The sequence below is a fragment of the Chiloscyllium punctatum genome, chromosome X (assembly GCF_047496795.1).
Source record: "Chiloscyllium punctatum isolate Juve2018m chromosome X, sChiPun1.3, whole genome shotgun sequence".
Taxonomy (NCBI): domain Eukaryota; kingdom Metazoa; phylum Chordata; class Chondrichthyes; order Orectolobiformes; family Hemiscylliidae; genus Chiloscyllium; species Chiloscyllium punctatum.
In genome coordinates, this window is record NC_092791.1 from 15648975 (window position 1) to 15661019 (window position 12045).

The 12045-nt window shown below is 41.8% G+C and overlaps 1 protein-coding gene across 8 annotated transcripts in view; it reads right to left on the reverse strand.

Annotated features, from left to right (window-relative positions):
* Nucleotides 1-12045, reverse strand: part of LOC140471202 (SWI/SNF complex subunit SMARCC2-like) — a 170231-nt gene that overhangs the window by 121410 nt on the left and 36776 nt on the right. For all 8 annotated transcript variants that reach the window (XM_072567113.1, XM_072567110.1, XM_072567114.1 and 5 more), the window contains 2 exons: nucleotides 6371-6440; nucleotides 2902-2977 (listed from right to left, as the gene is read on the reverse strand). In XM_072567113.1, coding sequence (XP_072423214.1) covers nucleotides 2902-2977; nucleotides 6371-6440 — 146 coding nt within the window. The remainder of the gene's footprint in view (nucleotides 1-2901; nucleotides 2978-6370; nucleotides 6441-12045) is intronic.

Genomic DNA, 12045 nt, shown 5'->3' on the forward strand with positions numbered 1-12045 from the left:
TGTAGACAACACTTTTGTTATCATTAAGAGAACAGAAATCGAGAACACACGCCGGATTATCAACACCATACTTACAGGGATCAGATTTATGAGAAAGGAAGAAACTAACAATCAACTGTTATTCCTGGGTGTGATAGTACAAACAACACAGAATGGTGAATGCACCACAAAAGTGTCCAGGAAAGCCACATACATGGACCAGGTCCTGAACAGCAACCACCCTAACACACACAAGAGAAGCTGCATTAGTACTTTCTTCAAAAGAGCTGCAACACACTGCAGCACTCCCAACCTATGAAGGGAAGAAGAAGAACACCATCTCTACAGAATATTCGCCAAGAATGGATATCCCTGCAGCTTCATCCACACATGCCTAACAGATGTACTTCTGAGGCTGTAGAAGGTTCAGGTCGGGGAACATTTGGAGTACTGTGCGTAGTTTTGGGCCTCATATCTCAAGAAAGATGTCTTGGCCCTGGAGCATGTTCACAGGAGGTTCACGAGAATGGTCCCAGCTTAACATACGAGGAACGTTTGAGGTCTATACTCGATAGAGTTTAGAAGGGTGAAGGGGGAATCTCATTGAAACATACAGAATATTGAAAGGCCTGGACAGAGTAGATGTTGGGAAGATGTCTCTATTGGTCAGGGAGACTAAGATATGAGGATGCAACCTTACAGTAAAGGGAAGACCTTTTAGAACGGAGATAAGAAGTAATGTCTTTAGCCAGAGAGTGGTGAACCTATGGAATTCATTGCCACAGAAGGCTGTTGAGGCCAGGTCATTGAGCATATTTAAGATGGACATAGATGGGTTCTTGAGCATCGAGAGAGAGAGAGCATGGTCTGAAAGCACAGTGTCCTGAACAAGGTAAAAATGTAACACTTGGTCGAAACAAATACCTAGAGTTGTGTTGGATGGAACAAAAACAAATTCAAATTCGGCCAGTTTAAATTATGCTTCAGATACCAAATCCAATCGAATTTGAATTTTACTGTTTGAGAGGACATCAAACCGATCAAATGATCTAATGTTTTGAGGTATAAAGCTAATGTTTTGAGGAACAGTTAGGGGGAGAACTACAAAGAGCTGCCAAGAACCAACAGACTGCTAGCAGAATGACTCTCTGAAAGGTACCCATCTGAAAGAAATTCGTGTAGCAGAACACCAAAGTCGACTTAGAGGAATCTACAGAGAAAGTTCGATACCTGAAGACTATTCCTGGGTTTGAAATTGATATTACCTTAAATTTAAGATGGAATTTATTGGATCAGTATTGTAGAGTGGGAAGTAAAAGATAGGTTTAAGACAAAGGAGTTGTAAGTAGTTGTTGGTTTTAGTGTTCTCTGTTGGACTTAAGAATAAAACTGTTAATTTTGTTTACTTAAAATGGTGACCTCTGGGATAGTTTTTTGCCTCACGAAATTTAACAGATTGCGGTGCGCGGTACGCCTCTGTGTGTCGGGTTTAAAATTAACGGGTTTACCTCATGTCGTAACAATATATTGCAAATAACTGTGGTCCCAGCACTGTGACACACCATTTCAGGTTGCCATACTTTTTATCCCGACTCTCTGAATTCTGTTAGTTAGCTCATCTTCTTTCATGATAACATACTCCTCCAAAATCATGGGGTCTTAACTTAAGCAGCTTCATGTTTGAAATTTTATTGAATGTCTTTTGGAAATGCAAGTGTATTACATCAACTGGTTCTCTTTTAATCTCTTCTGTAACGTCCTCAAAGAATTCAAGTAAATTTGTCTAGTATCATTTTCCTTCATGAAGCCATGCTGACACTGCATGATTTCATTATATATTACATACTTACCTGGCCTATCTTTCCTCTGCCTTCTAGACTCACTCACTAGGATTTTAACGTCTAATTCCCTCTCATTGTCTCATCTCTCTGCACTACTGCCAAGATACTACCCCCTACCAATCACATTTCAATCCACCCTAACGGTATTGGTAAACCTCCATGTGAGGATGCTGGTCCTATTCCTTTTCAGGCGAATCCCATCCAACTTTTACAGATCACACCTATCCCAAAAATGGCCCCAATGTCTCAGGAATCTGAAGCTCTCCCTGTTGCACCATCTGCTCTACCCCAAAGAGAATGTTAATTCAAACTGCTTAATCATTCTTCATAAGACAACCCTCTATAGCTTAAGAATCAGTCTCCTGAATCTTCTCAAAACTGTTCTGAATGCAAGTTTATCCCACTGAGCAAGATACCAAAAGAATACACAATACACCATATGCGGTCTCACCAATGTCCTGTAGAGTTGTAGCAATACTTACCTCGTGTTATGGTGGGTGGGAAATTCAAGTATTGAGCTCAATGTTCAGCCATGCCCATACTGAATGGCAGAGCAGACTCAAGGGGTTGAATGGCCTTTTACGCTTCTATACCACAGCTGTGCATTAAATGTTTTTTCAAAACTGAACCTATTACCCTTGCTGATTCTTTGTATCTTCCTCACAATTTGCTTTCCTATGTTTGTATCATCAGCAAATCTGGCAACAACACAGTTCATCTAACTCATTCATATAGATCATCAGCTGTTTGCCAACATGAAAATAATCCATTATCCCAACACTGTTTCCTGTTAGCTAACCAATCCTCCATCCATACTGATATATCACCTCAACACCATCTTCTGCAATAAAAGCTTCTGTTGCAATTTTTGGCAATCCAAGTGCATTTCATGCCTTTTACCCATACCACTTGTTACATCTTTAAAGTACTGTGATGAATTTGTCAAATATGATTCCCTTTTCACAAAACTTTGTTGAATCTGCCTGTAATTTGCTAAATGCCCAAAATCTGTAGAATTCTCATTTATGAAACATTACAAATATGCATACTTGAATAGATCAGGAATTATAAATCTGCAAACCTTCCGGGGCCGCTCAGTTGGTGGGGGATCCTCAACCGATGCCTCAATTTCACTGGCTGGAATCCATGTATCATAACTAGAGGAACATAACACAGGAATAAATGCAACACCGTAATGGAGCAGACTTGGCCACAGGCTAACATTATCAGGCAGATTCCTTGTAATAATATTATTACGCTTCAACAACATTATTAAAACATGAAAATCTCTCGGTTCCAAGCTTTAGACTGCTGTTCTGAACAACGCTTCATCAGAATTTGCATAAATACTAACTGAGTTAAGTTGGTCCGAAATGAATTCCATTAAAGAATTAAAAACAGCCACAAAGTTCTGATCAATTTACATTTCTTTATAACACAAACCTGTACAGTTATTCATTTAATTATTGAAATGATGTTTGAAACATAACTCTGCAGACAAGTGACACAATGAAATCAACTGAGATGAACTGTGTCCTTTAAGATGTAATGCTTGCATTGGTGAGTATTGGAAGTAGTGTTTAGCAACACCTAGAAAAAGTAATTGATGCGACAACAGTATGATCACAGGAGCAAGCAACAAAAGTAGGCCACTCTGCCCTTAAGATTGCTTGCTCATTCACTAAGGTCATGGCCGATCTGAATTTAACCTGAACTCTACATTCCTGCACATGTCTGATAACATTTCATCCCTTTGGTAATCAAGAATTTATTACCTCGCCCTTAAAAATATTCCACACCCTACTGCCTTTTGAGGAAGGGAATTCTAAGACTCTCAACGCTCTGAGAAAAAATAAGGTTTCCTTATCTTTGTTTAAATAGATCTCTGTTTATTTTTAAAACTATGATTCCCTAGTTCTAGATCCTCCCACATGACAAAACGTGCTTTCAACATGCAACCTCTATGAAGTCCTCTAAGAATCTTAAAGGTTTTGGTTAAGTCACCTCTAACTCTAAACACCAGATAACACCTGCCTCGCCTTTCCTCATAAGACAATTCACTCGTTCCAGGTATTAGTCTAGAAAACATTCTCTGACTGCTTCAAGTGATTAACATCCTTCTATAAATACGATGACTAGTACTATACACAATACTCCAGATGAGGTCTCAGCAATGCCCTCTATAACTGAAGTATCACCTTCCTACTTTTGGCTTCAATTTCCCTCACAACAGATTATAACATTGTATTAGCTTTCCTAATTACTTGCTGTACTTGCACACTAATCTTCTGCGATTCATTAACTAGGACACCCAGGTCTTGCTGCATTTTAGAACTCTGCAACCTCTCACCATTTACAGAATGTGCTTTTTAAAAAAATATTTCTGCTAAAATAGACAATTTCACACTTACTCACATTGTCCTCCATTTGCCAGCTCTTTGCCCACTGACCCAACCTATCAATACCCTTTTATAGTCTCATGTCCTCTGCACAACTCACACCTGAATCTTTATGTATTGTGGCTCTAGCACGGCACCTGTGGCACATCACTAGTGACATCCTGTCAGCCTGACAAAGATCCACTTATTCCTACTCTTTGCTTCCTGTTAGCCACTCAATCTTCTCTCCATTCTAATACATTACCCCTACACCATGAACTTTAATTTTCTGCATATCCTTTGATGTAGTACCTTATTAAGTGCCTTCTGGAAATCTAAATAATTAACATGTTGTTTTTAATTCCTTTATAATAATTTCTCCTTGCCTCTTAAATCTCAGCAAACAGTTTATTCCAGGAAAGAGCTATTGCTGATGTTTTCAATCCCTGAACACTTAACGTTTTTAAGTCTACAGTACACACGTCTTCCCTTTTTGGAAAAAAATGTTACATTAGGTATTTGGAAAATTAAAACCATTGGCAGATTACTAATTCTCCAGACTAATTTTTTTATAGAATTAATACTTACTTTGTTAAGTCCTTTCTTTTTTTAAATATGAGGAAACTTTTCCTATCTTAAGTTTTGTCCTTTTTATCTTTAGTCTTTATCTGTTGATCTGCTCTTGGATCTGCATTCTCTTGTCCCTTCCTATCATTGTCTGCTTATCATTTCCCACATTAATTCCTTTTCCTGTTGCATTTCCCCCACACTTTAATTCACCACAACTTCCCAAATTTGGGTCTTTGCCTCCACTATTGAGTTTAAATTCCACTCTACTTCCCTAGTTATGTGGTTCGCAAGAACACCAGCCCCAGCACAGCTCAGGTATAGACCACCCCACTGGTACAGATCCCACTCTAGAACATAGAACAATACATCGCAGAACAGGCCCTTCGGCCCTCAATGTTGCACCGACCTATGAACTATTCTCAGCTCGTCCCCCTACACTATTCCAAAATCATCCAAGGATTGTTTAAATCTCCCTAATGTGGCTAAGTTAACTACATTAGCAGGTAGGGCATTCAATGCCCTTACCACTCTCTGCGTAAAGAATCTGCCTCTGACATCTGTCTTAAATCTATCACCCTCAATTTATGTCCCCTCGTACACGCTGACATCATAATCCTCGGAAAAAGACTTTCACTGTCTACCCTATCTAATCCTCTGATCATTTTGTATGTCTCTATCAAATCCCCTCTTAGCCTTCTTCTTGCCAATGAGAACAGGTTCAAGTCTCTCAGCCTTTCCTCATAAGACCTTCCCTCCACACCAGGCAATATCCTGGTAAATCTCCTCTGCACCTTTTCCAATGCTTCCACATCCTTCCCGAAATATGGGGACCAGAATTGTACATAATATTCCAAGTGTGGCCGCAACAGCGTTTTATCTAGTTGCAGCATAATATTGCGGCTCCGGAACCCAATCCCTCTACGAATGAAACCTAACACACCGTTTGCCTTCTCAACAGCACTATCCACCTGGGTGGCAACTTTCAGGGATCTATGTACATGGACTCCAAGATCCCTCTGCACATCCACACTACCAAGAATCTTTCCATCGACCCAGTACTCTGCCTTCCTGTTATTCTTCCCAAAGTGCATCACCTCACATTTAGCTGCATTGAACTCCATTTGCCATTTCTCAGTCCAATTCAGCAGTTTATCCAAGTCCCCCTGCAACCTGTAACATTCTTCCAAACTGTCCACTACTCCACCGACTTTAGTGTCGTCTGCAAATTTACTCATCCATCCACCTATGCCTGCGTCTAAGTCATTTATAAAAATGACAAACAGCAGTGGACCCAAAACAGACCTTTGTGGCACACTACTAGTAACCACTTTCCTGAGCATTGGCACCAGTGCTCCATGAACTAGAACTCACTTCTACCATACTAGTCTTTCAATCAAGCAATCATCTCTCTAATCTTATTTACTCTCTACCAATTGCTAGCGAAGACTCAATAGATGAATATTCTCCCTGTGTCACTGTATTAATAGTCTCTGATTATATAACTGAGCTAAGGTAAACCGTACTAACTTTTCCTCCAAACTTTTTCTGTAGCATAGACATGGCTACTTTAACCTAACATGCAACTGAAAGCTAGATGCTTACCTGTCAGGACAATAACCCCAATGTAGGAGGACCTGCTTCTCTCGCTTCATTATTGGCCGCACCCACTCTTCTGGAAGAGAATTGACACGTTTTAGACTATGACTAACATTTAATCTGTCCAAACAAAAAGGCACATTTTATTTCAGGGATCAAAGCAGCTGGCCGTATTATTTTCTCTTTGGTTGTAAAGATGATCTCTATCCTCAGATCCTGAGGCAGAGGGTAACATCAGGCAGTCACAGGGACTGACTTATCAATGAACATCAGGACAGTACTCTGCTCACTGATTGGCAAAATGGGAAAAACATGGTCCAGGATGTGATCAACAGCATCTACAATGAATTGAAGGTGCCCACAGCACACATACAACCATGGTGAATGGATAAGCTTCCACTTCCTCAATGTCCTGAAAACTCAATGACAACAATTGCTGCAGTTCAAACTTTGTAATTTCAACTCTAACTTCCATCGAAACTAATGTCAAAGGATTACTTCTGGATGGCAAAGTCTATAATCTTTGCTCCTATGGATAATGATTCCAGATAGAGTGGCCCAAACATTAACAGAGAGGAGTCACAATGAGGTGTTCATTGATGAAACGTTTTGTGTGTGAAAAACACTTTTTCAATGCCTGAAGAGGTCAGACTGAATGCTGTAGTATCCTCCAGGTTGCCTGCCCAGAATCATTAGACTGTGCTATACCCATCACAACTTCAAACCTTTGGTTGTGATAGCTGGCAGATCAGCAGAATCACCACTGCTCTCAGCAGTCCTTGGTGATTGCTACAAGGGCTATCCCAACACAGATCACCTCCATAGTCTTCACTTCTGTGTAACACCACCCACTTTTTACAAAGCATTCTGATCCCCTCTGTGGCCAATCTACAACCAATGCCAAAGAAACTATCTTCCTTAACTACAATTCAACGTCAGCTTGTATAATAAATCAGCTGCAGTACATAAATCCATACTTTCCTTCATGACTATCACCTCCATGAATAAGTATATGCAATATTGTTAGTGGGCAATTCCTTTTCATGTAATAATAGCAGACAAATACCCTGGTGGTTCTTAACATTGTACTTCCCTTGGTTACTTACACATGCCCTTCTATCACCTACTCTTGAGCTCTTCCCAGTGTAACCGGGGGTCTAGATCATGACAGATGACTTTTTACTCAAATGCTGTATCAAAGGTTTGTGGAACTCAGATGGTCCTTGAAACACAGCAGCTCCCTCTGGCTTGGGAACTACTACAGGTCACACGTCTGGAGCATCGTGCTGGTATTGTTAGTAAGGAACATGGTCAGTGTGAGACCTCAGCAGAATGAGGCAAAGGCTGAGTGAGTATACTGTTGGAAATCTGGCTCAAAGTGGAAATTTGGTGCACCAAACTCTCCAGAGCAAGAGGAAAGTGGGAGGGGATAAAAGGTGTGGTTCAAGAGCTGACTTGCAGTGAGGCAGCAACTGAGTTACAAACCACAGTGTGATGAGAGTACAGGGAAAGAAGCTGACTGGTCAGCAGGATTAGTGAATATATCCAGGTTTTAAAATAAAACTCAGTTCTTCAGTCTGTGTTTAGGTCTCTAGCGTTTTTCTTCTTCTCTTAAAAATAATTGAAGTACAAGGTGATACACATGACTTATTTCTTTTCATAAAATCAAAACATAAATCAAACTAATTTATTTATAAATTAAATCAAATGTGATAGTGATGACAAGATGGGCGATTCGTTGCTAATTCAATATGTGGGAGCTAACGGACACGAATATGACCTAGAGCTAATACACCTGTCTGCAACTTGAGGAACTTTGGATCATAGTTGAGGAACCAGAGTCTGAAATGCAGACATTGGGCTACGTCCAGACAGTGGTCACACCCTTGAGACTGGGTCATTCAAAATTAATCTGGGATCAGAGAGAGAATGGTGTGACTGTGTGCGAGACAGATAGGACTTAAGACATATTGCCACATGCACATAATAAATAGTGAAAAGTGTTTTTCACGTGTTATACGTGAAGTGTCGCCATGTTCCAGCGCCATCTTGAAAAACTTACTGCAATAGAATTCATCTTTCATTCTTCTGCTTGTTCCCCATCTGCTGCTCCTCCAGTTGCTGCTTGACATCAGCCAGAATCTCTGAAACGGGCTCTGGGGTCTCAGTTACAGGCCTCCGCCACTGTCACAATTGCAATTGCCACAGCTGAACTGGAGCCACAGGCCTGGGAATGCACGGGTTCTGTACCTACTGTTCCTCATCCATCACTCCTCCAGATGCTTCTACCTGCCATAGGTCAGTGGGGTCCTCCATCCCTTTTGCCAACGCGACGGCTCCTTCATGCATCCTGGGCCTAGGCATGGACCCGGAGCCTCAGCTCAGCCTGTGAGTTTGGGCTGGGAGAGTCAGTCCTGGACCTGCTTCTCACTTGCTGGGAGACTAGAGGTTGGGGTGGAGCAGTGTCTGGCTCGACTTGGTGCTACTGCTGCAGGAGGCCTCCCCCTTCACCTGCTATTCTCCAGACTTTAAAGAAAAGGAAAAAAAAAGAGCAAAAGCAAAAAGAAGAAAGAAAAGTGAAAGAAAGCAGATGGGAGTGGACGAGCCCTGGGGTCAGCCCTGCTACTACGGCACCATCTTGAACATTTAGGGGGTTAAAAATCAGGAGCCTCAGCCCTTGCAGTTGTCCAGTGGTTCTTGCAAGCTGCACAGATGAGAGTAGGGACTGAAGGGAGGATGAGTAAACTGACCATGGCACCTTAGTACAAGGAGCCATTCAAGTGAGAGAAGAAATAGGAATGTAGTAGTGGTAGCAAAGGGTAATAATTAAGGGGTTAGATGCTGTTCTTTGAAGCCATGAACGTGAGCACCAAGCGCTGTGTTGCTTGCCAGGCACCAGGGTTAAGAACATCTCCTTAAGGCTGCAGTAGAACCTGGAGAGGAAGGGGAGGGATCCAGTCGCCGTCATTCACTGTGGTAGCAACATTGGTAGGACGAGAAAGAAGGTTCTGCTGAAAGCCTTTGAATAATTAGGAGCTAAATTAGAAAGCAGAATCTCCAAAGTAATAATCTCTGGATTACTACCTGAACCACAAGAAAACTGGCATAGAGTAAATAAAGTCAAAGAGTTGGTTGTATATCATTGATGAGTATTTTCGAATACCACACACAATTCTGGTCAGCCTTCTATAGGAAAGATGTTGCTGAACTTGAAAGGCTTCAGAAGAGATTTACAAGGATGTTGCTGGGACTGGAGGGCTCGACTTGTATGGACAGGCTGAATACGCCGGGATTTCTTTCCCCTGGAGCGTTGGATGCTGAGGGGTAAACCTTACAGAAGTTTATAAAATTATGAGGGACATGAATAGGGTGAATAGCCACAGTCTTTTTCCCAGGTTGGGGGTCCAAAACTAGAGGGCACAGGCTGAAGGTGAGAGACGAAAGATTTAAAAAGGACCTAAGGAGCAACTTTTTTATGCAGAGGGTGGTGTGTGTACGGAATGATCTGTCAGAGGAAGTGGAGGTGGATACACTTACAACATCTAAAAGGCATCTGGATGGGTACATGCATAGGAAAGGTTGAGAGGGATATGGGCTAAATGCTGGCAAACGGGACTAAGCGAGACTGGGATGTCTGGTCGGCATGGACAGGTTGGACCAAAGGGTCCATGCTATATGACACTATGAGTTAAATAAATGGCTCAAACACTCGCGCAGAAGGAATGTCTTTCAGTCCATTGGATGATGGCACCACCACTGGGGTAGAAAACTGTTCTGTAAGGATGGGCTTCACATGACCTGTTCTGGGACCAGTGTCTAACAGCTGTAGAGAGAACTTTATTGTGGTTCTGTTCACTGAGCTGGGAATTTGTGTTGCAGACGTTTCGTCCCTTGTCTAGGTGACATCCTCAGTGCTTGGGAGTCTCCTGTGAAGCGCCTCTGTGATGTTTCCTCCGGCATTTATAGTGGTTTGTCTCTGCCGCTTCACAAACTTTGAAGAGAACTTTAAATTAATTGGGGTGGGGGGGGGGGGAGTGATCTGATAATCTTCAATACCACTTTCCTGCCTTTTTCCTATAACCCTGGATTTCCTTACTGATTAAAAATCTGTCTGTCTATCTCAGCCATGATCTCAGTGAATAGCAGTGATGGGCTGAATGGCCTACTTCTGCTCTGATGTCTTATGGTGTTTTGGTGTTAACGAGGGTTAATACACATTAACGTAGGGCTGGAAATGCTGGACGGGCTGGTATTATCTCTTCTCTCTTGTTCCTGTTGCAATCAACTCACCATACCTTCCTCAGCGTCTTACTACTCCCTTGACCACCCTTCCCATCTTATGATGAATTTACAGAAGAGAAGCACAGAGGCTAAATAAGAGGTAATAATTGTCCCACTGAGATTAAGAAAGCAGAGAAACAGCTGGATATTCGTATGTGTCTGTTTTATATGGCAGCCAATTAAGAGCTCAGCTGCTCACCTGGTGCTAGCAAGAATCCACCAACTTTCTCAACTCCCACAGAGAGCGCAGAGTTGAATCCCATTCACTTTTAAAAGGATTTAAAAGTGGAGATAGCCCCTGAAGTCACTGGTCTCTGATGGACAAGCTGCACTGACTTCTCCTGCAAGAAAAGTTAATGAGGGGAATAGTATCAATTTGGGTGTATGTGCAAAGTGACTTGAGAAAGGTGAACTAAGATGTGGGGTATGAAAGTTTTGAGGTGGAAGTTAAGATCATCTGAATTTTAGAGTTGTGCTTCTAAGTAACTGGCATGAGGAGAGCTGTCTCAACAAAGTGAAAAACCCTATTTTAGACAGGTGTGCTGTTGTGCAGGATGGATAAGGAAGAAATGGAAAGTGCCCACTATGTTATCTTGCCATCCTCAGGGAGGCTGTTATACCCTTTAAAAGACTTTGTTGGAGTAGGAGGATAAGAAGTGAGGGAACTGGTTCTCATTGCCAGCGGATTCTTCCTCCAGGTAATAACAGTCACATGCTAGGAGGCTTATTAGCACTCACACCCAAGGGTCTGTGCCTCCTACCTTAGTGTGTGTCCTCATTCTGTACCATGACTTGTACTCTTTGGGTCTTTTATCCCAAAGACTTGAAAACAGATGGTAAGTGACTTGTAACATCTTTATTCACGTAATTTTTCATACAAAAGCTGCAAAGTGCTTGGGGGATAAATTTGATAACCTCAAAAGCAGATGTGAGGATTGCAATGCACGATTGACTCACATCCACTGATTCAAAGGAAGGTAGTAACTTTGTGTCTAATTTGGCAGCATTATAAAGTTGTTGCATGCAGCTAGCAACCACACAGATCATTGGCTATGCAAACCAATGGAGGACCCAGAATCATAACCTCATAACTACAGTTAAAGCTAGCCTGCATCATTGCTGTGAGCAGTGAGGTGATTAGTCTTAGTGGCATTAAAAACTGCACATGTTTCTCTGAAGAGTGGTTGGAGATGGGTGAAAAGAGGCTGTTTGTTTGCGTGGGAGATGATATAAAATCCTTGGAACATATCAATCCAGAATAGGCGACACTAGATAGTGTAGCAGGCTAAGAGGACGGAAATAAGTAATAGAGTGGGTTGGTCAGGGCAAGGGGACATGGTGAGGGATTTGGGGAAGAGTATAGCAAAGTTAGGGTAGCACAATAAGCAAAAGGAGGAGGG